Source organism: Athene cunicularia (assembly GCF_003259725.1).
Source record: "Athene cunicularia isolate RWA chromosome 9 unlocalized genomic scaffold, athCun1 chr9_part2, whole genome shotgun sequence".
NCBI lineage: Eukaryota > Metazoa > Chordata > Aves > Strigiformes > Strigidae > Athene > Athene cunicularia.
In genome coordinates this window covers 679494-706265 of record NW_020799111.1, presented here as the reverse complement: position 1 = coordinate 706265, position 26772 = coordinate 679494, and the positions used below count along the sequence as shown (strand labels likewise).

Below are 26772 nucleotides of genomic sequence, written 5' to 3'. Positions count from 1 at the left end.
AGGCCCGCGCCGGGCACCCGGGGTGTCTCCGCCCTGGTCGTCGTGGGGTCCGCCTCGCTTTTAGCGGCGGCTTGCAGACGCCTCTCTGTTGTCCCCGGTCGGCCGAGTTTCTCGGGGGTGCGGGTCTCCCTCCCGGCGCTCCGCTTCGCCCCGGGAACCGCGTACTACTCCTGCAAAGAAAGCTGACGGCCGGGAGGGAGACTGGAGCTGAACCCCGGGGATTCTGCGTTTTTTAAAAAAAAAAAGCATGGCTTACTAAGAATTCAGTTTGCTACTGCAAATAGCAAGTCGCTTTTAAATTGAAGTTTCCTGCTTTAGCTTCTGTACTTTGAGCGCTTGACCCACTTTGAGTTTAATCTGCTTCACTATAGTTCCCCCCTGCTTCTGGAATTACATATCAAATACTGAAGGAGTGTTTAATAAAGCAACTTTGGATTTTTAGTTGATAAAAGTGAGGCTGCTTTTAATTTCATCATTCTAACCAGCTCCGTGTCAGGTTGCATCCCTATACTCGGGCTTGGATGCACTCAAATCCTGCCCAGGGATGGCCGGGAACATGCCGGTAGGGTACACTGGGAAATTATTGATCACTCAGTTCTCCTTAAAGAAACCTTTTAGAATAAACCCTCAAAATGAAAACAACCGAGAGCAAATACGTTTTCATTATAGTACGTGCCTGTGTGTGCCTTGTGTTTTCTTTTCAGTAGTGCCTGTTTGCTAAAAACTGAACCAGAGCAGGTGGAGCCATACTAGCTTGCTCTTCCTGACAGCTTTTTGTGCTTACAGGGATAGACATGAGTACCCCCTTTACGCTTTCACCCAGAGAAAAAAAAATATCTGCTGGGCTTCACCCACCCACTATTAAAGTAGAGCTTTGAAGTTTTGTTTTTCCATTTTAGCAGAATTTAAGGTTATGTCTAAAAGTGTTGTTGTGGAGCTTGTCTTGCCAATACTGGTGTGATTTGACAGGTGCTCAGAAGCGCACACACCCTCAGTGGTTTGTGTTAGCAGCTTTCAACTTTGAGTTGTAAGTGTACGAGATCACTCCTGTCTGTAGGGAAAAGCCTGAATGAATAGCATACCAACAGTTCGATTCTAGCGTAGGTGATAGTGAGGAATGAGGAGAAATAGCCCTTGATGTATTTCTCTTACCCAGATGGCAGAATTGTGTTTTACTTTGGTGCTCTCACCCAGAAAAGTATTGCTAAGGGAATGTTAGCTCCTGTATATCTTTACCAGTCAAATGATAGGATCTCCTTGAAATTTGCTTTGAGACTTAGCAAGTGTTTAGTATTTTCTGTTTGCCAGCACAAGCACTGAAAACATTCATACAGTAGCAGTTTCCTTAAGAGTGATGGAGAACGAACACAGCACTTTCTGTGCTTCTGTACAAGCACTTTGTTGGTATCTTTAAACAGCAGAGGGTTGAATATAATATTTCTTCTAGTTCTTCTAAAAGAATGACTTGGCATGACTGTTCAGTGAGGTTGAGGTGTGGTATGTGTATTCCAAACTGTACAGGTGTTGTTTAATTGCTACAGTTGACATTGAAATAGGCTGAAAATGCCAACGAGCAGTTTGTTTGAGTAATGCAAACTTGATGGTCTTGCAGCTTGCATCACTTTTTGAGATTTATTTTATGCTTTTTTTCATCTCCATTAAGGTCTTAAAATACAGCTGACTGCCATCGAAGTACGCTTGTCATGGCAGGTTGGGTTTTTTCGGAAAAACAGTTCCCTCCATCAATTTGGTTTTCTCCATGATTTAATGTAGTGATGCAGGTCATTTAGAACTGATATATCTCAACAGTTTCAAAGCATATTCTCTGTTCAAACTAGATCTTCTTGAACCTTTCCCAGAAAATCTGAGAAACGTCCAAATGTGTTTTGTCCAAACTTAAGTTATCTGTGACTGTGATGCTGGGGACGGTGTTTTCTTCAATTTGGTGATGTGCAGTGAACCTAGTAAGTATTATTACAGATCCAAAAGCTACTTCCAACCTGGTTCAGCTACGTTTTGCCACTCTTCCTGTCTACCAGCCCTTCCCATATGAAAACAAACTTCTTGGCAGCCCACCACCTATAGAAACAGATGCTGTAGTAAGATGTTTGAAGGGTTGGGTGCATGAGAGCTTCCATTGATGAGGGTGCTTCTGTTGATGGTATATTTTTTGAGGAGAAGTTGGAGGTAGAGGATGACCCTCTGACAACAGTTCCAAGTGCTGCTAAGAACTACTGTTTCATCCTGAGCAGCAAGAATAACACTGGATTTAGTTGTGCTTAGGAGAGATTTTAATAAATTTTAGTCATTATGCAAATCACTGTGTAGATGTGTACTATTTTCTCCCTCTTGGGTTTCTTTCTCCCCTCTTATGTGAACTGAGCTTCTGCTGGGGTTTTTTTTGCCTTTTAGCGCAGTTGGTAAAATGGGGTATATTTTCTTCCATCTCTAAATATCTAAGAAGGTAAAAAACTTTAGCAGCTGATTTAGTATTCTCCCTATTAAAATGTCAAGTAAGGTTTTCTCTTTTTGTGTATGCCTGCTGGTGTTTGGAAAATAAAATTGTACCAGGAAAACATCTGACCTCTAGAATAAAAGAAGAACCATGCTAAAGCCCCTCAGGTGGCTTCCTCTAAGTTTTCTCTTGATGGAAGGAAGAAGTTTGGCTGTCCTATATGCAGACATTCCCTTTCCCTATGAGATATGTATGTTTTTGTTGTTTTGTAGTTGTACTTTAGAGATAATAAACTGTTCTTTCTAATTATTAATGCTTTGAGAGAGAAAGCTTGCCAGTCAGCTGTTCTAGCACTTCCAATCCAAATGCTTTCCAAAGGATGGTTTAATTTTTTTTTGGCATTACAGGTGCCAGTGAAAGTGTGGGAAAGCATATGCTTGAAGCGTGCAACAATAACCTGGAGATGGCTGTGACCATGTTTCTGGATGGTGGAGGCATAGCAGAGGAGCCTAGCACCAGTTCTGCAGGGGTGTCTGCAGTTCAACCGCACACTGAGTAGGTACCCGATGGACATGTCTGTATAAACGAGTAGTCTGTCTTAAGAATTTAATAGTGCAAGGCAGAACAAATAAGGTAATTGTCACTTCTAACCTGCTGTCAGTTCACTGTAATACGTGCTGCTTTGATGATCTTGTTAAATTCATTGATCCAATATTGTTCTGGGTAAATAAGTTCTCATTACATGAGTTGGTGTGTAGACCAACACAAGTTAGTCTCTCTTGCATGTACTTCAGAAGTTTTCTGTAGCTCATACATACCACTTCCGCAGACAACTCAAGATATTAAAGTGGGGGTCTGGTAGTAGGAGATTCTTACTTTTAAATTGCTCCAGCAATCTTGCTCTATGTTAATTTGGCAGTTAGAGGGTTCTGTTGTTTTGGTTCTTACAAATGCAGTGACCTTAAGTCCCATTTGTAAGGGTTTTACAGTGTTATTTTAAGTGTAACCAGATTTGGCATTGGAAAGGCTAGATTGTGTACACTAGTATGCAGAGGAATAAGCAACTACAAAATCTGCATCAGTGTCTTGCACATCAGATGCCAATAAAGGGAAGAGTTGTTCCACTTGAGCATGACAGAAAGTCTTTCAGTGCTGCCTGTTAATGTGTCTGCTTGGGATAAATGGAGTATTTTGAGTGGAAGCTAATTGGTGTAAGTCACATTCATTAAATGTTTGAAATTAAACCTAGCCATGCTTTCATCTTTATGAAAATCTTCCACTTCAGGAAAAAGACAACTAAATTTTAAAGAAAATTCTTGCCATTCATACTTCTGAAGCACATGTATAAATTTATACAATTCTTTTGGTACTAACCTTTGTAGTTGATGTCAAGTGCCTTCCTGCTTGAACCTTTGACAGGTAATGAAGTTAAAACTCTGTATCTCTGTATAGGTGTTAGAGTTCTTATTTCTAGACAACTTCTGGCACATCAGTGACTTAAGATTCAAGTTTTTATTGGAATACTTTCTTTTTTATACTTGACACCCTCCAGGTGCTGGTCAGCTTAGTGTTACTTCTAGGAAGAGAGAACAATAAATATGCAAATGCAAAATGGAGAATAACTAGCTTCACAACAGCAATCAAAGATGTGGAGGTTAATAGCAAGGTTAGTGCATCTTGCTGCCATTATGAGTTACTTTTTGAAACCTGCATGGCCAAGAGCCACAAACTGCATACTTTACAGCTTTGAAGAGGCTGAGGGAAGAGGGCACTTCAGGAGTAGTTCATAGGTAGGTTATAGCAGTGGATTTCCTTGGGTGAGCCCATGCCTTCCTTCACGTAGATCCATGGGCCAGGTGACCACGCTGAGTAAGTGGTACTGTTTCAGAGCTCTTGTGATTTCCTTTCTTCTCCTAGTCACAGTTACAGAATCAGTAGCAGTCTGTGAGTATAACTAAGCTGGTAATATGTGAGGAAGCACAGCTATGTAAGCAGATAATTGCTTCAGAAATGGGGGGAAATGGCTGTTTTCCTTCCTCTGGAAAAGAGGGGGCTGTGAGTTTCAAGTGGAAGCAAAAAGTCTTCCAACAGAAGAAAGCTGGTAATAAGGTAGTATTTTTTGTCTCTCTAGGATTCTCTCTCAGGGGAGGAGGGTGGCAAGTGGATTAATTAGTAGACTTTACTAAGTTTTAAGAAACTTTTCCGAGTTCTAAGAAAGTTACTAATGAAGAAAAAATGTTTAAATAGATTGACAAAGCCTGGAATCAAGTCACCCAGGGATTTGTGTAGTCTGTCAAGACTTTCATCCATGCCAGATCTTAATGCAGAGTGTACCAAGTCCTGCATCAGTGCCATGAGTGGGAATAGGTGGTCTCTTGAGGTCCCTTTTGACCCCAGATCTCTGGATTCTGTGCAATGGTGCAGCAGCATGCTTAGCTGGTTCAAGTTGCAGGAGCCTCTGGAGCACAATGCAATGTGGTTTATATAGTACTTGGAATATTGTCATATCTCTGATATTGTTTTTTTCTTCCCCTGTGATAGGGATGAAGTACGAGCTCCAATTCCTCAAAAACAGGAAATTTTAGTAGAGCCTGAGCCCTTGTTTGGAGGTAGGCTTGTGTTCTTATTTTGGTTTTTGTTTTCTTTACCTTGAGATGAGCTAAAGTGACAAAAGAAAAACAGAACTTGCTGAACATGAAGAAAGCATTGTATGTATTTTTATTCTTGTTTTTTTCCCTGCTGCAGCTCTGCAGCCATGTAACATGGTTGCATAGTTGGAAATAACACCAGTATTATTGAAAACCTCGCGCGTTAGAGATGCTACATTTCTAGTGGTACTAATTTGCTAACTCCTGTTTCATGAGATTGTGTGAGGCAACAGCCAATTAGCTATGATAAGTATACATCTGCATTCTAGGGGTTCAGAACCATGAGATACTGCTGTGAAAGTGTTCAAGGTGGTGGGATAAAACATTGAGTCTTGACTGATGAATGAAAATGAAGAGGACAAATGCATGCTTCTCAGGGAGATGATAGATCGGAAAGGGCTGAACTATATGATTACTCACTGTTTTCTCTATTTCTTATTTAGGAATTTAATTTGCTTTTTAAACTGCACCATGCAGCTAGTTCTCTTGTTTGTTTTCTGACGCTGTTTATCACTTCTGCTTTTGAAACGTTCTTTTGCTCTAAGGAAGCAGGTGTTAGAAATGCTGTTTTCTTCTGGGTGCTTATCTAAAACACTGTTTAGTGGTCATGTAATACACTAGTGTTCTGAATCTCAAAACCTCAATCTCAAACCTCTGCTGTAGTAGTTCTTTTACAGCAGCATGGAGTGGAACTTCTGTAGCACAACTGGATTACTTGGTACATTATCCTCTCCTTTTGTAGAGTCTCCATGTCTGTATGGAGATCTAAGGCACTCTCTTTTTACACTTACGTCCTCTACTCTTGTGAGGCTCTGTTCCTCTCATGTTGACCATGTCATTTCTGGCTGCCTATATGGCTTTTGCCATGTCAAGTGGATTGAGAGTCTTACCCTTTTAATCAGGGAAGAGCATGCAAGTGCTCATCTTTAAAGTGGTCTCATACCCATAGGAGATGCTCTTTTCTATTGTTTTGTTCCTGTGCTAGAAAGGAGAAGGCCAGGCTCCACATTTACCCTGGAACTGGCTTTCTCTTGATGCTTTTTTTTAACATCAGAGAGGTTTTTAGCCAGGATGCACAAGCCAAGATGTGGTTCCAGAGGAAGGTGCCCTGCTGAGGGCCCTCTGAAGACAGTGCACTTGTTCCTGTGGCCCAACAAAGTATTTGGCAGAGGTCTGTGGACTCCTGTGAGTTCAAGAATCTAAGAAGTGCAGGATTAAGACTGGCGGACCCTAATGCTTGGTCCTGTTCTACCCACCTGTCACACACTGCTCTCAGACTTGCTGCCACTGGCCTCCCAGCTGAGGTGATCTGTGGAGCAGTGACAGCCTCCTGGCACTGTCTGGCCCAACCAGTGCTAACGTGCTCACTAACGCCCCTTCTGTTGAGAACATGAAGCAGCCTGACAAGCAGGCTGAAACCCAAGAGGTGCTTCACTTGGATCTTCTCAGCTCTAACCTCAAAGCAGGGGCCGTTCCTGTTTCTGTTTTTATCAGTGTCATATTGAGATGGTTGTATGAACTTAGGTTTTCTTCCATTTGAAGAGATGACCCTGTCTATTTGTGCTCTGCCAGGTACATGGATCCACTCTTGCAGTACAAAGGATATCAGAAAAGCATCTGCCTGGACTGCTGTGAATCTTCACCAGCGCTGCCAGGCTGTAGCTAGGCCTGGCCAGGGAAATGGTGCTTTTGCTGAAGTAGTCCTTCAGTTGCTATTTTTAGTGCAGTTAAAGTGGCTCTTTAGTGGGTTGTGCTTCTGCCTCAGCATTTAGAGGTGAAAGAGATGTTACTTACTGGAGTTAGGTGTTATTCACAAGCATGTTCCTCATTCAGGCCTACTTTATTTTTCCATGGTAGTCTGTCTGGGACACACTGATTCTATCCTTTTTACTCTGCATGAGAAGAATGCAAGGAACTGGAACTGCATACCATGCATACCATGCTTTATGCCCTTGGTATGGCACAAGGTGAAAGATGCTGCACACGCTATGGGTGCAAAACCAGTAAAGGTCTCTAAAATCAAGTTTTGGAGGTACTTCCTTTATGACTTGTGTGCAGGTCGTACTTTCTCACAGTAAATGGATTTTTCTTTCTACAGGTTTCCGGTGGGTATACATTGTATCTGTTTAATTTGTTTATTGTTTATTATTTATTATGTCTTCTAACACTTAGACTTTGAAAGTTCTATCTTAAAATTTTTCTGTTTTCAGGTGAATAGTTAGAATAAGTTGTAGCAGACAGTTTCTAGTTCTGTTTTGCATTGCAAGTATGGTGGTTGTGCTGTACCACAGGACTTCAGTGGTACTTTTAGGTACTCTTTCAGTTATCTGCCTGGGCTGCTGTCTCTGTCCAGCTGCAGATAATCTATTCTGAAGGTTTCCTTGCAGATAGTGTTACCGGATCTAATGGAAACAGCCACACTCTTCCACTGGAAGGATTTAATCTTTTGAAGTTTTTAATCTACTTTGGTAAAAACCTTGACTGGAACTGTGACATGTTGATGCTGTGACAGCACTGCCACTACATATCGATGAGCCTTGGTGAACCCATTAGGAGGGGCTAACGTTAAACTTTTGTGTATTGTTAATACATGTTTGGTTGCTGGGGTAAAGTTTGCTGGAGGGAGGATGTGTCAGGAAATGGGTATTACAAACTACCTATTTCCATCCTCCCATCCTCCTCCAGCCCTTCCCACATCATTCATGCTTTGGGTTCCTATTCTGTTTTCCCACACATGTGATGGAAGGTACTAATATGTAATTATTTTGATTGTATAATTTTAAAATAATTCTTTAAATAATTTTTTTTAGCTCCCAAAAGACGCAGACCCGCGCGCTCAATATTTGATGGCTTTCGGGATTTTCAAACAGAAACCAGTAAGTGTCTACAGATCAGTAAGCTGGAGGTTCTATTTTCTTTTTTTTTTAAATGCAAGTAAGATTGAAAAATAGTTTCTGTTGTAAGGTAGGACAGCTTTCAGTTGTTGAACGGTTTTTAAATTACCTACAGTGTAGCAAAAGGGGTTTTTTATAACATTATTATGCTGTTCATTGTTGTAGTGTCAGTACTGTTTGCTGACACGTCTCTTCCATGTTTGTGGCACAGTGAAGGTTGTTAGTTTATTGTTCTGGTGTGGCTGAAAGAGGAGTCCTGAATAATGGAATATGAAGCAGGTAGTGAGGGTGTTGCTCCAAACACTTGCCTGTGTTACATAAATAAAACCTGCAGACAGTATATTCTGTCTGCTTTGGTATGGCAAATGCTTTCTTAATAACTCTCAACTCTCAAAATACTTTTTCTGCTCTAGAAGGAATTGAAAAAGGGGAAGAATCTAACACCCATGTAGGAATGAAGTTAATCCACTGAACCTTTCTTGCCTAGCCAATGGTCATTCTGGCACTTGAATTAGATTTGAGCAGCCCTGAGGCTTCTTCCTTGGCCACGCGCAAGGTTCTCATGAATTTAATCACTGTTTACCGTGTCTTACCTGTTGATATGCAGAATCTTCAAATGACAAATAATGGCTGTTATTTAAGCCATTAAATTTCATAGAATTGAGAGCAGAACAGCAGATATTTCACAGCTGAGTTACAGCTGTTGTGCAGTTGTTGTCGCTGATGTTGCTGGACCATTCAAGAGGTCTAACCATGCAGCAGGTTTCCAGGTAGTTAGGTGCTCTTGGATGCCAAACTGAAAGTTAGTATTCATAATTACTTTAGTTCCCCTGACAGGTTTGGTCAGGGTTTTCCAGTCACTGGCAGCTGCATAAATGAAACTACACCATTTACAGAATCATCATACCCTTAAATTTTTTTTCATCATCTCCTCTGTTATAAGACATTTAGAGATGCACAATATATAAATAATTGTGGAGGCTTGTGATGAAATTTTATCATGCTTTTTGGTAAAACTTCATAGATGAATATTGCTGTCGGGCTATCTCTGAAAAAGCAGCCCTGGCCATATTTCCTGGCTCCTAGGCCTGCTCTACAGGGATGCTTTTTCCCCTATGGGAGATCCAGTGTCTGCTCAAAAATGGTTTGTAGGCTGTGGAACATTGACAGCTCCTGAAAGTTTTTGGTTGCAGGATAGATATTGCTGATTTCAGCTGACTTTGTTCCATAAAATACATTGTGTTGTTGCACTTTTAGGTGAGCAATTGCTGTAATTTACCTTTACTGTATATGATCATGTCTATGTAGGAAATATGTTCTGTATTATTTTGAAAGGAATTGATACCACTAAAAGAAACAAGCACAAAGTGTGGTACTTGGGGATAAACAGGGCTGAAAACACATTCACCTGGAAGAGACAGTGGTATCTTGAGCCATTTGTGGGAAGACTAGATATTTAATATAAACATCCAAAGATATTTCTCCATGTAAACTAAGTCTGGTTGTTTTTTTTTCTTTCCTGTGGGATTGCCTTACAGTCAAGATGTACTTGGAATATTTCTATTCCAGTGTTACAACAAGTTATGATGCTACAATCTAGGTTGGTTTCCCCTTTTAAAAGCATCACTGGGGACAAGTCACAGCTTTTTATATTTCTCATTTGTTTTCAAATGCGGGCATATGACCTCCTCTGCTGATACTCACATTCGTTAAGGTTCTTTTTTTTTTTTTAAGTGAAATAAATGCCAAGTGCTTGAGAAAGCTGCGGCAGGTGGAGTTCTTACCTTACATAGCAGCTAATCTTGTTCAGTGAGGTGTACCTTATGACTCTAGTGCCCAAGTTTTGTGTATAGCCAGTAATAAATCCATCGTGTGAGTATTTTGTCTAACTCAGCTTCCTTTCCTCTTGGGGCTGTGCAGTTCGACAGGAACAGGAGCTACGAAATGGAGGGGCAGTAGATAAGAAACTCACTACTCTAGCAGACCTCTTCAGGCCTCCCATTGATCTGATGCACAAAGGCAGCTTTGAAACGGTAAGTTTCAAAATTTTGGTGCAGTTCCTTATTCGATGACTGTGTACAGTGTGCAAGCCTTGTGTTAGGCATGTATGGATCCATTGACGAATGATTAGAAAGTTAAAAAAACTGTATAGTGATAAATATTTGATGGACTGCATATGGAAATCTTGATGACTTATTGAAGGATTAAGTAATGATGGTAGACCACATTGTTTGTGTTTAAATGTCAGTGTGGCAAATCACACTTGGTGAAAGACTTTAGTGTGTAAGGGAAGCTGGTCCAAGTGGAAAAATTGCATCCCTTGAGGTATCTTTGTAGAGCACAATACAGAAAAAGCTGAAGTAAGATTGCTTTTCATAGGTGAGCAAGTACTTTGCAAGGGGCAATGTAGCACAGCCCTGCTAAGAGGCTTGGGTGGAGTTATGTTAACACACCTAAATGGTTTCTGATACCTGAGCTAGTAAAAGTATTTGAGTGTGGCTTTGTCACAGAGGCACAGCTTTATCTTCAGTAGTGGTCTCGCTCTTGCATAAAATAACAGTGGCTGTCTTTTGCATCTGGTAGTGATGGAAAAAGTATCCAAGAGATTGTCTGCCTGAGAAGGGGACTGTTAGATTTAAATAATTTCAGGTCTCACCTTTCCTGTCTGTGTAGGCATGTGTGGATCTAGTCATAAGTTGTTGTTATATGGATCAGGACTTAACTAATGATCAGAGAATATCCAAATTGGTATATATTTTTAATTTTTGAGTCCGTAATTTCTAGATATTCTTCAGAAGTTGCAGTTACTACTGAACTTCCACCGGGTCATCTTGAAGTAGCTGAGATTGATGATGATTATATATTAGATGATTTCATGAGAATGCAAACTAAGGATTAAATGGTGCAATACTGCTGCAAACAGTGCTGGAGACCTGACTGCATGAGCTGAACAGAAGTATTATTTACATTCTTTTCACATTTGCCTCTACTGCCATGCACAAATACTAGAGCATGCTGGAGAATTTTTTTCAGAAACGCTGTGTGCCTTTACTGAGTCCCCAGTTCTCATCCTGTTGGCCTCATCTCTCTTTTTATGCTTCCCAAATCACCAGGGATCAGTTGTCTTGTCACTAATTCCTGTATTCTGACAGTGCCCTCCATATGTTTAATCTTGTAATGAAATTCCAGGTTTGAAAGGATGCTGGCAAAGAATAGCTGTGTCTGCCTCATCAAGTAATTGAGTGTGATGGAAGCAGATGAGCAGACTGAAGTAGCTGGTGCTGAGACATCCCAACCTTGTGGTATACGGTCCAGGGTTTGCCTCAAACAAGGGTGTGTCAGGTCCTGCAGGTGATGATGCCTACTGGGCCTCTGGTTCAGGGCTGTTTTGTGAACCTAGTGAATGTGTGGTTAAAGGCAACAGTGAAGGGAAATCACATGAAAACAGCCAGTGCAGCTCCAAACTGGAACATACAGAGTCAGCAAGTGCCCTCTGACCTCTGCTGTGGGATGTGAGATGTGTGCTAGTCTTTCCTCATGTCTTGATGAAAACGTATCAGGACTTCAGCATCTGCCACAGTCAAAAGTAGAGTATGGAATAACTGATTGATAGATTTGATTGTCCCAAAGTCTCTGCATTCTTATTTAGTCTTGTAAGTTTAAAAAAAAAATAGGGGGGAGGGAAAAGGTTTGTATATACACACCTTGTCCTGTTCTTTATGGTAACTTTAACTTAGACATGTTCGCTTTCTGGTCTTGGTATTCACCTTTCTGTGTTCTTGTACAGTTCCTTGTCCCCTGGGATACCCTTCATTTCAAACTGATGCTTCTCAACTTCATTGCAATAAAAATCTTCAGCTTCTCAATTTGTTGGCCATTACCCCTTCCATTTTACCTTTTATGACTCTAGACTGCTGTACTGCTTCAGCCTGGGACAGTGTCAGGCCTCCTGTGAATCCAGTGACCAGAGTGTCTCAAAATTAGTATCTAGCAAGCTGCTGTTAGCTTTTTCCTTCTCTCTAGGCTTAGATAAACATATATAAACTCTATAATAAATCAGAGATGTTTACCACATTCCAAAGTACCAAAGACTAAATACTGTCGTTCTGACACTCTTGTAGTTTAGTGTTAATCAAGTGGAGTTTTCTTCTTATTATTGGTGTGTGGTATATTCTAACCTCTGGAAGGGTGTGCAAGAACATTCTGCTGGTGTTGTACCATGTATATTTTATCATAGAATCATTTAGGATTTATGACTTTATTCAAACTTAGCAGGAATGGTGGGATCTGGTCTTACTAAGGTTTTCATGTATCTTTGTTGTTCATTGTTTGTTGCTCCTCTTTGGGTACTCTAAGGTTGATTTTGATAGTAAGTAGATTTAGTTATCTTTGGTTTTCCCTAAGAAACCTTATTTTTCTTCAATTACAAAGAAACTTTGTTATCAGTAAGGTGAAAAAAGTTGCCATTTCATTTCAACTCAGTAATACTAGCTTTTAAGAGTAGATGAGAATTAACTTTCCTTAAAGAGAAATTTTCAAGTGTTAAATGACACCAATTTTTTTTTAACTTGCTATCTCTGCAAAAGCAGTGTGCGTTACATACAGAACAACTTAGGATCATTATACCTGTGAAGTTAAGTGTGTGATTAACTAATTTACACCACAGAAGTGTGGTGAAAAAGATTTGATGCAGAAAATCTGTAAAATACTTTTTTTTTTTTTTTTTAATCCTGCAGGCTTTTTGAATGTGAGATGTTAGTTACCTAGTGACTGGTGGAATGGGGCTATATAAACCAGAGGCAAACAACCGGTGGGCCAGCAAGGTGTGGAGCTGAACTGCCTTTTTCTTTCTACTAAAAATTTCAAAGAATATTTCAGAGCTTAAATACACAGTGTCACTGAAAAGTCAGTATTTGAGTAGTGTGGTTATACGATTAGGCTGTTGTCAGTTAAGATTGCACAAATGATTTGTAACTGTCGTTTCCTGAATGTAATATTGAGCTTTAATGTGTACTAAGTTTCAGAATTATCTGCTTAATGTAGAATCTGCTAGGAATAAATCACTGGAGTATAATAAAAAAATTAATTGCACACCAAACGTGCTTTGTAAAGAACAGCATGCATTTCTTATCTCAAAGACTGCTTTCAGAAATTGCAGGTGTTCATCTCTTCATGCATATGATGCCAGATATGATTTAATTTGTGGTGGGTACACACCAAATTGTCCTAGTTTGCATTTGTTGTTTAGAGAGGAGATAGTTGTGGTGCTTAACACTCATTAGGATTTCAGTACTTCTGCGAAGTGATTGTATGTAATGTTGCAGAATTTTAAGTCTGTCTATATGAAGTTTCCTCATTTTACAAGTTCAACTGCTTCTAGCTGCTTCCTGCTTTACAGCTGATAACTGATTTTTTTTTTTGTTCTTTGTATATAGCAAGCAGCAATAGTTTGGAAGCTAAACTAGTCATTGTACCCAAATGGTGCAATTATCTTTGCATAAGGTGCTTCTAGACTGGCCCTTTGCATAAGCATAGCCTGCAGATCCTCTTTGGGGTAGGAATGGCTGGTTGATGAAAGGATGTATGCTCTGGCCCAGGCACGGACTGTAAGTGCTGCTGAGAGGGTGTTTATTGTTAGATAATCTCATGCTCTGATTTTTTCACCTGTTATCTTCCAAACTGAATCAGGCTTGATTAGCAGATGTCCAGAAGGTCACAAGATGCTGACTCCACTTCCTTGTTTCTCTCTGCTGACTTAAAGGAGCAGTGCATTTCAACAGAGCTGAGCAAGGAAGAATGACCACAACATTTATAAACCATACGTGGTTCAGAAAAGTCAAATGAGAGGAAAACATGTTATTTTTAGTAATGTGAGAGTAGAGGTTATCCAGTGAGATCCACTACTGAGTGTAGACAAGACTTGTTTCACATATCGTCTAACCAGGTTGCTGGTTTGTAGCTGTAACTTGTCGTAGTGATGAAAAATGTGAATGGGTAGGAAGGGTGAAGGTAGACTTAGGACAGATTGGTTTGGTTTGTTTTTTGCATCTGGTCCATTGTATATAGATTTATTACCTCTGTCTTTAAAATTTCCCAGTCTCCTGATGGATGAAACCTCAAACAGAGATGCTTGCAAACAGTGGTTGTTCTGTACTTACTCTGTCTGTTGCACTTTAAGTGCCTTATACCTCGAAGGAGGAGGAGAAATGGGGGACAGTTGATGTTGGAAACAGTGGATCAAAAGCCATCAGACATAGCTTTTGGGATATGCAAGCCAGCGTTTCCTTGTTCTTGTGTCACTTACCAAAATGACCCACCAATATAATCTCCAAACCTGCAGTGTTTCTCCACCCCCACCCCCCTCTTCTCCTTCCATATACCTCCAGCCCTCCAGAAAAAACCCAGTAGCTGTGTAAGAGCAGAGTTGTGTGTGTGTGAGATGGTAGTAATTTAACTGTGTCCTTTTAAATGTTAAATGTGAAGCCTGTTGTTTTCAGAAGGAAGTTAGAAGTAGTTTGAAAAGCTATACCTGCTCTACAGGTGAAAACTCATCTTTGCAAATGTTCTGTGTGGAATTTCCTGCTTTGCACCCTTAGTTGGGAGGACCTTAGCTGGAGGGAGGAGAGGTAGAGCCAGGTTTTCACTAATATTGAAAAATACAGAAAGTAAGTGGAGAAGAGTGAGACACACTTTCCAGCTTTCTAGTTATATATTTTTGAGCTTGTTCTTTTAATCCAATATGGATTACGTTAAAACACAAGACTAAGGCAACCCAATTGATTCAAATAACATAAGGATTTTTGTCCCTTTTATACTTGGGCAGTACCTCTAGGCCTTGTCTTAAACTGATTTCCTAGAATTAGTTCTTAAAATCCACAGCTCAAAACATGTCTTTCAAATAAAAGCATAATGACTATATTTTAAGACTCTTGCCAGTTACTTAGGTGTCACCTGCCCCACTTTTCTCTCTTAGTGACCAAATGCTGGATTCTGACACTGTGATATTAGTGGTAAGTAGTTAGCATGAGGTCCCTTGCAAGAACAGGAGGACTATTCCATACTTCTACATTCATTTTTTTCCTCCTTTGAGTAAAGTAAAAATCGGCTCTCTGCAGGTCATTTGGCCATGCAGATTAATTTTGTAGGCTGAGATTCTTTGTGAAGTTGAGTGTGTGGGGTTCATGTGTTTGTCTATCACACATTGGATAGGCTGACTACTTGAAAGTGCACTGGCTAAAATTTGTTTTAAAAGTAAAAACTTTGGTTTGGGGAACAAAATACTGCCCAAAACAGCAAAATCTTGCGTAACATCCTAATTCCTTGAGTTTGCTGTTAAGTGCATTACCAGCAGGATGGTGAACACATTTATAAATAAATACTTTTTTTCTTTTTTAAAAGGAAAGGGAGTTTATATGCTAGTTCCAGTCTTTCCAGGTGGTAAGAGCATTCCTGCTGTTGATATAGCCCTCTTTTTTTCAACAGGTATGACAGTTCAGCGATCAGAATTACATTCTTGATCAAACTCCTACCATTAACTTGCAACCAAGCAATCAGACAGTGCCAGCTTTGTGACTCAAACCAGTAAGATTTCTTCCTGCGCCTTCCTGTCTTCCTCCCCACTTGCAGTCTGGATAACGAGCATCAAAAAAGGATGCCTAATTTGGCAGTTGCACAGTAATAGAGTAACTCAAACCTTGGAGAGAAAAAAGAAAACACGCAGAGAGGGGTGTCCTGTTGAATTAATGCAAGTCCTCTGACAATTTTGCAACCTACTTAAATAGAAGATGATCCACAGGTTTATCTTTAGAATGAGCAGGTCTTTCCTCTGTTGTGAGATCAGTGTGACTGGCCACACTTTTTCCTGAACAAGTACTTTATTCAGCGTCCCTGTGTGTGTCCCCCCCACCCCCAAGTTGCTTTTCCCAGTCTGTGCTTGGCTTGTTGAAATCCAGCAGCTCTGTTCATCAGTGTGATTCTGTAATTCAACCAGTCTCATTTAAAGCAGGTATTTCAGCCCTGCCTTCTGTTTTGTGGATGCCTTTTCACTAGCACTGTCCATCTTTTTCACTGTGAAGGGGTTTTGGTGAAAAATCTGACAGTGTTAGAAGCCATCACTGATCATTGCTGGCATTGGTTCTGTCTGGCTCTTCAGTTTTGGCTAACGAAGCTTTTCTCTCTGCTTACAGGCCAAGGAGTGTGGTCAGATGCAGAACAAATGGCTCATGATAAACATACAGAACGTGCAAGATTTTGCCTGTCAGTGTCTCAACCGTGATGTCTGGAGCAATGAGGCTGTGAAGAACATAATCCGGGAACATTTCATTTTTTGGCAGGTGAGAAATTTAATGGGGCCTTGCAGGTAACTTGGTGTCCTGGTAGGTGGGGCAGCAAAAAAAATGGACCACTTTGAATAAAATGGCACTGTTGTGGTTCTCTTGGTGAACTTGCAGAAAAGATGTGTTAGTTCAGAGGTGTAGTTACGGATGTAGATGTAGTTCATGGATATGCATTTGGGTGCATGAACTGTGCATTCAGGATGTTACTGTGTAGCTTCTAATACATGAAGTGTTAGGGGCATGTTTTCAGTTTGTCAGAATTGCTGAGAACTGTACATAACCATTTGTAGCATATACTGTAAAATAGAGGAAAAACTTTGTACATTTTGAAGGTACAGTTTGTTTGCATTCCCTCTCCACCCAGTAATTTGCTTCCAACATGGTATTTTGTAGGTATATCATGACAGTGAGGAAGGACAGAGGTACATACAGTTTTATAAATTAGCAGACTTCCCTTATGTCTCCATCCTGGATCCCAGGACAGGTAAGATAAGTGACAGTTGGTTACCTGCAGTTTATATATCCCGTGAGAAGGACTGGCAGTGGTAGGCTGGAATACCATCTATCACAGTATGTGCTGCATTCAGCTGAGGACTCTCAGTTACATTGTTTTGCTCTCTGAGAGACCTTGTTGTCCGTGAAGCAGTGAAATACTATGTGTTGGAGGAACGAAGGAAATAAAACTCCCAAGGCTTGCTGAAATTATGTGCATTTAATTACCGTACTTGCTACAATTTAGTGAATACTTTGCTTATAAAGTGAAAATAGTACCACCTAGTGGTAAACCTCTGAAGTGAATTTAAGTGTCCTCTTAAAAGGTACTTAAATCATGTGATGAATAAACTACAACATTTGTAAGCATAACATGAATCTGCTTCCTGCTTATTGCACAGTAGCTTTGTGAAGCTCAGCAATGATTTACTAAATTGCATCTTAATTTTTAAATACCATTTTGGCTTTGGGGTTTTTGTTTGTTCATTTGGGTTTTTACCTGAACAATCAAACTTCTACTTCCCCCTCCACCTCTTTCAAAATTGTTACTTTTTCTTTTGTATCCAAACACCCTTTATTCTTTTATCATCATACAGTGCAACTATATTAATGGTCTATTCTCCTGCTTCTCAGGACTGAGATAATAGTGTCTGTAATTAGATCTGACATTTCTTGCTATTTGACTTAAACCATCCGAAACCCCTTTTTTAATGTTGAAACCTAAGTTAGGATACTCTTCTTAGCACTTTACTTATGGAAAAAAGTGCTGTTTGCCAAAGTGTAGAATCAAAGCAGACAAAAATGTAGAAATTCTTCTTCATAAACTTAGTGGTTTGGCTTTTTTTAATTTTGAAGCCTAATTCACCATTCTGTGCACACATTCCTATAGATAAAAGAATGGAAACAAACAGGGTCTGTATTTATGTCTGTCCATGAATGAAATCTTTCCAAGGGAGTGGAAAGAGGAAGCTTCATAGTTACCAACTGGTAGCCTATAGGAAGCTGCAGTTCCACAAATACAGCCTTTTGCAGAGTGTATGTGCAGCAGTGAATTGGTGTGTTTGGCCCCTAAGCTGCAATCTTTCACTGAAATCGTTTCAAATTGTTTCACAACACCTTTTGTCCTTAGGCCAGAAACTAGTGGAGTGGCACCAGCTAGATGTGACTTCTTTCTTAGACCAAGTGACTGGGTTCCTGAGTGAGCATGGACAGCTGGATGGCCATTCTACCAGCCCTCCCCAAAAATGCTCTCGTTCAGTAAGTATGAGGCCCTCTCAGAGAAGTGGAGAAACCTGAAAGAACATGCTAGCATGTTTTTATCCAGCTGTACTTACTTCCCATTCAGTAGTATAAACAGACTTAATAGAGCATGCAAAAATAAGATGTGCCAGGGAATGCCTTCTCCCATAATAACTTCTTGCGCAGTTTGTGTTTTGGATTTAGCAGTCGTGGAATTGCGCATGTGTGGAAGGAAAATATGTTACTCCACGCAAAACTCCAAGAAGAAGTCATGGCATGACTAGCTTTCAGTGCTGCTTGTTCCAAAGAGAATCTACTAAAACTGTTAGGAAGACTGATGACTCTTGATTTCCAGTAAGTATTTAAAAGCAATTTTGATGTATTTGTGTTATGTCTGTATTCAACAGGAGAGTCTCATTGATGCCAGTGAGGACAGCCAGCTGGAAGCTGCTATCAGAGCCTCGTTACAGGAGACGCATTTTGATTCCTCACAGACCAAACAGGAAAGTCGGTCAGATGAGGAGTCAGAGTCGGAGCTTTTTTCTGGAAGCGAAGAGTTTATTTCGGTTTGTGGATCTGAGGAGGAGGAAGAATCAGAAAATCCTGCCAAGTTGAGGAAGTCTCCACACAAGGACTTGGGGTATAAAAAAGAGGAGAGCCGGAGGCCTCAGGCTGAACCTCCTGCAAGGACTGAGCCCGGGACAACATCAAATCACAGAGTACTGCCCTGCATTGATGCAGGGATAGTGGAGGAGTCAGCTGACAAGCCTGAAAGTACGTTTCAGAGCCTAGATGTGAATGGTAAGTTGCCGCTTTTTTTTTTTTAGTGACCTGTGTTTTGTTTTTTTTCCCTGAAAATCTTTATATGCTGCCAAGCATGGTTTCATCTCTTGTTTTGAAAAGCTAAATGTTTTCTTCTGTCTTATTCCCTCCCTGACACCAGACATTTGAGCAGTTCACCTTGCCAACAGCACCACTTCGGCATGATGATGCCACAAACTGCAGAATCATGTTAGTCACCAAGTTTGAGTTTCTTAGTTTGAGACGTTGCCCAGGAATTAAGTGTGCACTGTTGTAATGCACATGCATATGACAGAGCTTCTACCAGAATGATAAAGAGAAGCAGAATAACACCAGCCCCACCTTGTGCTCAGTTAGCTTGGCTGCCTCGATGGTCTGGACTGAGTTTTAGTAATGCAACCTTGGTTATTACAAGCGAGCTTTTGGAGTCTCTGTTTCCTCCCCGTGGTGTCTGAGCTGGGATGCAGCAGAGTGAGGTGGTCTCAAAGGCAGAGGTAGCACAGTGTGCTTTTTCTCTGGAAAGGCTGTCCATTTTCAGTGGCTGCTATAAACTCTTCAAAGACTCCTGGGTTTGATGTGTGTATTTTAAACACGTGTGGTAGAAGTATATCTTCATAGACTGGAACCTTGTATTTGTCTCCAGTCCCTAACCCTGCTATGCTGTGCAGTAAAGCATGCCACCTAAAATCTGAAGAAGAGCTCAGTTCAACTGCCTTTTTGTTTGTTAACTTGTAGTAACTTCCTTTATGCTAGGACCAAAGGCACAGCTGATGCTAAGGTATCCAGATGGGAAGAGGGAACAAATTTCACTGCCTGAACAAGCTAAACTTCTGGTAAGTGGAGTTAATCAGAATCCTTGTTTGAGTACAGAAGAGATTCTTTTTTTTTTACTGTGGTGGCACTATTAAAATTGGATCTAGTGAAAGTGGTATATTCAGGGAGTGCTTACGCTGTCATTCTCTTGTTTCTTCTGTGTCATTCCTCTCTTCTGATCGACAGACTCTGCTGGCTCTGTGTGTTTCCATTGCTGCTTGAGTTGTGTGTACACTCCAGTGTCTGTCTTACTCCCAAAACTGTTAGTTTCCTTTCTAAAATGACTCTAAATGGCTTTTGAATTCATCATTATCATAAAGTACTCTCAGCTCACTCATTTGTGTTTGGTTTTTTTTTTTTCCAAATGGAAGAGTTCAGTCATTACCCATGGTCAGACAACAGTGAAATCAAAGGAAAAACTTCATTCTTGTTCTCCGTGTCTCATTGTACTTCAACACTCCTTTCTGAATGTGGATGACAGAGCAGACTTTGGAGGAAGTTCTCCCAGAACAAATTTATTACAATATTACTTAATTACTCTGCTTCAGGTGTGCATCTCAACTGTGCTTTGAGCTTGTTTACCTTGGAGAAGCCAATGTGGATGGCATTGACATCAAAATTTTGCAGATGCTTATCTGGAAACAATGTGTAAATAGGTCACTGTATTCCTGTTAGCTGTGAGTTTTCATGACAGAGTGGCTAGTGAAGGTTGTTTTAGTATAATCAACCTAAAAGCTCTTCATTGAAGTCTTAGGGAAGGCAAAAGCACACCTCTTCGGTTTAGGAGAAAAGTGTGACATGTCTTACAGAAAATGAAATTAACTTAGTCTGCGGCACTCTAGAATTGTACGGTGTCTCAAGCTCATATTCTCTTCCTTAACTCTTTTGCTTGAAAATAAAAGGAAAAAAAAGTTGCTTTTGTTATACTGTCAACTCTCTCAAAACCAAGCATAAGTGGGTAGGATGTAGACTACCTGCAGTGCCACGTGTGGAGTTCAGGAGCTGAAATAGAAAGACTGAGGAACACTGCCAGAGCATCATTCTTACTGTAGGAACCAGCTTTACTTTCAGACCTTCATTCTTGCTTTTTCTTAGCAGTCATTGGTGTATAATCTTTTTCCAAGTACTCTTTTATATCTTAACTGCTTTTTGAAAGCAGTCTGTTAAATAAAGTTGCGTGTATTATTAAACATGTAGCACTTTTGAATACTTAACTAATTTATTTAGGTGGTATGTAGGTGTAATGCTAATATATTCCTGGTAATTCTGACTTCTGGTTTGACTCATTTTATGGATTGTGGTAGTTAAAGGAAGTTAATCTCGGCATGTGATTTCCTTTGCTGCCACCTGCTCTACAGTCAGCAGAGGAATTTAGGTGAGTCAAGGTTTGTGGGTAAAGGTATCTTTTTATTGCAGAGCTGGACAGGCAGCCTTTGTGTTCATGCTATGTGATCTTTTAAAACCATTTCAGTTAGATCAAGATTGAGTCTCAGGTGTTTCTTTGTGAGCATCGTTTCCATGCTGATTTTTTTCAGCCCTTAGTTTCTTCCATTTTAAAGCTCTCCAGAACTATAAAAAGAGATTAAGGAGACAATTGCACTTCAGAAGTTTTAACTGGTCATATGATGTTGCTCTCCCACCAACACTGGCTGTTTTTTAAAACTTTTTTTTTAAATCATTGCATTGTTATCAATCAAGAGTGGTTGCGTTACACACTGTTATCTCCAGGATATACTTATGCTTCCAGTATTACTGCTTTTTTATAGGAGCAGTTGCTCATTGTGTGCAATTAAGTAAGCTGACTTCACTCTGTTCAACAGCTCAGCCCTTCATCTCACCACTGACTGGCTACCTGAATAACTTTTGTTTACCAAGTGTTTTAAAGTGTGCAGGAAAGGGTGGCCTTTAAACAGGACAGGGGGCAGATGTGGGCAGTAAACTAAACTGAATTTTTAAATACAGTGTAAAAGGAATTTTCATCATCCTTATTGCCTGAAAAGGAAGTCAAACCCACTTACTTGCATTTCTCATCAGACACAGGGATTGTACTCTGCAGATAGTTGGAGAACAGTCCAGGTAAAAGAGGAGGTTGGGCAACAGTCTCCTAATACTAAAGGTTTATGTGTGGATTTTGATGAAATCAGAAGAAATCTCCATGCAGGTACTTCCTTGGCTGTTCTGCAGTCATCAAATCTTGGAAAAGTCCAGGTTGAAAAGGATCCCTGGAGATCATCTAGTCTAACCCTTTGTTGAAAGCAGGGCTGCATATGAGGTTATCCAGTGCCCCCTCAAGCTGAGTCTAGAATACTTCTAGCCAGGGACATTCCAGCACTTCTCTGGGCAACGTACTCCAAAGTCTAATTTCTCTTGTGGTAAAGAATTCCTTCCTTCTATTCAGATGAAATTTCCCCTGGAGCAACTTGTGTGTGTTTTCTCTTGACACCGTGCATCTTTGTGAAAGAAATGCCTTTATTTTCTTTATAGTGGAACACTGTGATGATATTCCCACCAAGCCTTTTCCTTTCTAAGCTGAACAAATCCAAGTCCTTCAACCTTTACTCATGTACCAAGGCATGTCCTATACTCTAGACATTTTGATGGTCCTGCTCTTGATCCTCCCGTTTTTCCTTGTCCCTCTTGAATGTGGAGACACAAAACTGAACACAGTGTTCCAGGTGTGGCCCAGCACGGTGGCATAATCTTGTCCCTTGATCTGCTGGCAGTACTCTTGTTGAGGCAGTTCAGGTTTCCTGGTGCTGCTGCAGGGGTGCACTGCAGGCATGTGTTGAGCTTTCTTCATGACTTTGACAATCTGTCCATGACATCCTGGATCTTGGCTCTAGGCAAACAGTGGGCTTCCAAGATTCAGAGTTAGGTCAGCAATTGGGTGTCTCAGTCCCCTCCACCAGCATGCGCTGCTTCTCACTGCTGGCTTTGACCTGCTGAGTAGGACCAGTGGGTCCAGTTGTGGCTTCCAGTGGAACTTGTTTGTCTTCGCCATTTATTGCCAAGACTTTATATAGCTTTTTCAACTGATTGTCTGCCCCCCAGCTATGAGGAGAGCTACTGTTTTGCGGCCATAGGTCTCCAGGGTGCCTTTTCTTGCTGTTCATGTCTTGTTTCTGGTCATCCCACTGTGTCTGCACCACAAGGTCTCAGTTCTTGCCCTTGCAGTGTTGCTGCCAAGCATCCTACTGATCTCCTGCTCATCTTTGCTGATGCAGCAGAACAAGCTGACCTGTTCCTGCAGCTCCTTGACCTTGTGTTCCATCAGTATTGCTGCCCCTGAAACATTAGAAGAGTGCTGTGGGCTGTTGTGGGAGGAGACCATATCGTGTGTCATGTCAGCACCAGATGACTGTCAGCTTTCCTACCAGAACACAAACACCAAAATGAACAGACACCCAAGTGATCTCTCGAGCCCCTTGCCTGTGAGCTGTGGCAATAACTGCCGAGTGCTTGTTTGTAGCCACTTTTTTCTGTGTGCTGGATCACTGTGGTCCTGGAGTGGCAGCTAGAGAGCGAGGAGAAGCTAGTGGAATAGTTAGTTTCAGGAGAAGCTTAATACTGCTAGTTTACCTTCTTAATTTACTGGCATAAGTTGCCCACCAAAACTATGTGAACAGTATTGTTGGGACTCCCTTATTTTTTCATACTTTCTGTTTTATTACATACTAATTGTCTTTCTTCCTCTCTTTAAAAAGCTTCAACTTTTCATTCTGTCTGTGTCTTGCTCTGTTGCAGTATCCCCTACTTTGCTGCCAATCTCCATTTCTCTGTCCCTGTTTATTCATACTTTATGCTCTCATCTGCTGTGTTCCCTGATGAACTTGGGAAATCTCTCACGTTCTAGCATGGACATTAGCTCCTCCTGATATGTCTGCTTGTTGGGTTGTGGGGCTGATGCCCCTTGATCCCAATGCCCTCTCTTTCCTGCCCGATTGCTATTGTAGGCAGAGAAGTCAATGAATTGACAAGAACTTTAAAACCCAAAACAACCCTAAAACCACATGCTTTTCAAAGGCAGGGGAAAAAAAAAAAAAGTAAAAATACTGCATTTATTTTTGTTAATGCTATCTCACAAAAATGCATCTTTGGTGGCTTTTCGGTTTAGTGTGAGGGTAATGCCTGATAAACAAGTGAGGGGGCTTCTGTTTTGGAGCACTTAAGGACTATTTTGCAAATCTTATTTTACCATGACTTGAATGTGTGATGTGGAATTCAGCTTGCTTGAATTAATGTACTGTTATATATGTCTTCCTTCTGTTTAAAGAATCAGTTAGGTAAGGGATCACTTGGTAATTAGTTTTTATGGTTATTCATACCACATGTGGGCCGAATTAGATAAAGTAAAAGACAGTCTATGGTACATGCAAAATTTTGTTTGCCTGTGATTATAAGCTTCCTTTAAAAAAGGAAAACGGGATATTTTTTTTTACATTCTTTTGTGTTGTTTTGAATTCTGTGACACTTCTTTGTCTTTCTTTCTCTCCAGGCTCTCGTGAAACATGTCCAGTCAAAAGGATACCCCAATGAACGCTTTGAACTTCTCACCAACTTCCCTCGAAGGAAACTCTCCCACCTGGACTATGAGATCACATTACAGGAGGCAGGCCTGTGTCCGCAAGAGACTGTCTTTGTGCAGGAAAGGAATTAGCACCGTGGCTGCGTTCTCCCAGCCTTCCTCCCCTCTCCTCTTTGCCTGGGACCCCAACTCATTAAATACGCAGTTGAGGGTCATAGGATTGCAGTGCGGAAATCAGGCAGGCAGCTGGCTGGCCCTTCTCTCTCCTTCCCTTCTCCTGCTCTAGTGACCAAATGAGAGTGTTCAGAGTTATATTTTCTTCCTCAGCTTGGGCCTTGCGGAGAGCATTAGGAAGAACATCTTTCCTTTGTTTTCATGGAATAAAATAAAATTATGATCTGTGTATCCAGTATGCTGGGGCTTGGAGGGGCCATAACACACATACCCTTCTTGCTGCTATTCTTAAATCTGTTCTGTTTAATTTATTTTTGAAAATAGTGTGATAAGGCACTGAGTCATCTGTCTGTAAGGAGAGAGAGTGTAATCTTCAGTACAGTCTTTCCTTTGTTTTGATTCTCTACACGAAAGGGCTCCATTAACCTTACAGCTTTCTCGAGGGTTCACTTATCTAGTGCTCTGCAAAAGCTTGGGTTTTGGGAAGAAATTGGCTTGAGCTGTGGTGAGATACTCGGCCCCCATCTAATTTAAAGACTTCTAGATTGCATGCATGTCTTCCTGCTGCTTTAAATGCTGCCAGTGGACATAGTAAAAACCCCAACCAACCAAAATAAAAAACCCAGCTATACTATAAATGGGATTGACTGCTTGACCTGGCAGGAAAGCTGCATGTCCAGTGGTGGAACAGAACTGACTCCTTGGTAGAAGTAGGTGAAGTTTCCATTTTTTTTTCTCTTCCCAGCATTCCCCAAGTGTCTCCTTTGTACTTGCTCTCAGAATTTTGCATATGATGATAGAAGGTGGCAGGATACTGTAAAGATCTTGGACTCTCTGGAAAACACCTGTCATAAAAACTTTACAGTCGGCTTTTTTTTTTTCATGGTGTTTTGTTTGTTTTCCCCAAGAGTGTGACTAGCTTTGCAGGGGTTTTAGAGCACTGACTGCAACTGAGCAGGACAGCAAGTCTTAGGCAGATTTTTTTTTCATGAATTAAAAACATACATAGCAGGTTTTCTTTCATGAATTAAAAACATACATAGCCTTGTCAAACTGTGGGATGTGAATTAATGCTTTATGAAAGACTTCACAGCCTGGTGGCTTGAACGCTCTAGGCTGCTGCTTATTCTATTTTCATGTTCATCTACCATCACTTACCTCTAAATCTGGAAGGCTTCTATGAAAAGCTACCACTTTATTTATACTTTCTTTTCAGCTCTAGAAGCTGGCACCAGAAGTCATGCAAACATATCCTGTGTGTACACTGGGCAGTGCAGAGTGCCCTATTTTTCCAGTGTCTTCTCTAGACTTTGAGCTGTTGATCAGTTGGTGCTACAGTAGGTATTAGAGTGGGATAAAAGTTGACTAACAGCCATCCACAAGGTAGGTGTCAAATTTGTGTATTTACATTAAGAGCTCAGTTTAGCCTGCTCTTCATCAGTGAGGAAAAAGGCATGTGAGACCTACCATAACTGCTAACTTTTTCTGCAACTGTCAGATTATACTTGTTAAAGAAAAAGACTTTAGTGGTCAGAAATTTACCACAGACTAAAACTTCTCAAGTTTTTTTGCCTCTAATTTCATATTAGCCTGCATACTTTGGAGTCTTTAAATCTGTAGGAAATCACAGAAAATGTCTTGCATTCCCCATGATAATACTGGCTCACAGCTGTCTTCTGCTCATAACTGAGGTTTTACATGTAGTCATACAATTGTATAAACTGATTTCCCTTCCACACAAAAATTATTTTGCATTTTCCTGCAAGATGCAGTATCAGGAACGCCAAATCTGATTACAGTTTCCTGCTTAATGGTTGATGTGACATCAGACGTTATTTTTGGCTTATAAAGAGACCATGGAGGCTGCTTCTTAGCATTGGAAAGGGAATTGCAAGGCCAGCAGAAGAGGGGGAGATGTTGGTGTTTGGCCTGTGAAGCAGCAGTGGTATTTCTAGGATATCCACATTTATAACTCGCACGTATGCGAGAGTGGGACAGAAGGAAATCCTTTCCGTGTGGGTCTGATGGTTCCCTAAGTAGCTTCAGCTGTCTAGTTGAAATAACTCACTTGGATGTTTGTTGCCTTTAATCTCATTACTTCTCCTGTGGTTGGCCACAGGAAAATTAATGCAGGCGACCCATCAGGATGCAGTACCCAATGTGTGTATAGATGGTGCTTTTGTGTCCCACAGGCGGGCTGGGATGGGAGCGTGTGGATCTTTCCTGCTCGTCTGCCAGTTCCTGCTAGAGTAAGGCAAGGAGCCTTTGTGGTTCCACTGATTCCCCTTCAGAGTTGTTCCTGGCTGACTGCTTTTGCTGGTGGAGAGCCAAGTCATTTTGGACAGGCTTGGGTTTGTATCCGCTCTGGGAACATTGTTCTGTATCAACATTTCTA

The 26772-nt window shown here is 40.8% G+C and overlaps 1 protein-coding gene across 1 annotated transcript; it reads left to right on the top strand.

Moving 5' to 3' along the window:
• Nucleotides 1-2858: 2858 nt before the first annotated feature.
• UBXN7 (UBX domain protein 7) lies at nt 2859-24975 on the top strand. The gene is made up of 10 exons (XM_026855507.1): nt 2859-3010; nt 4997-5064; nt 7914-7979; nt 9918-10030; nt 16184-16330; nt 16727-16817; nt 17955-18082; nt 18472-18865; nt 19619-19698; nt 24174-24975. The coding sequence occupies exons 1-10, from the start codon at nt 2889-2891 to the stop codon at nt 24333-24335; spliced, it is 1371 nt and encodes a 456-aa protein (XP_026711308.1). The 5' UTR covers nt 2859-2888; the 3' UTR covers nt 24336-24975.
• The last annotated feature ends 1797 nt before the right edge of the window (nt 24976-26772 follow it).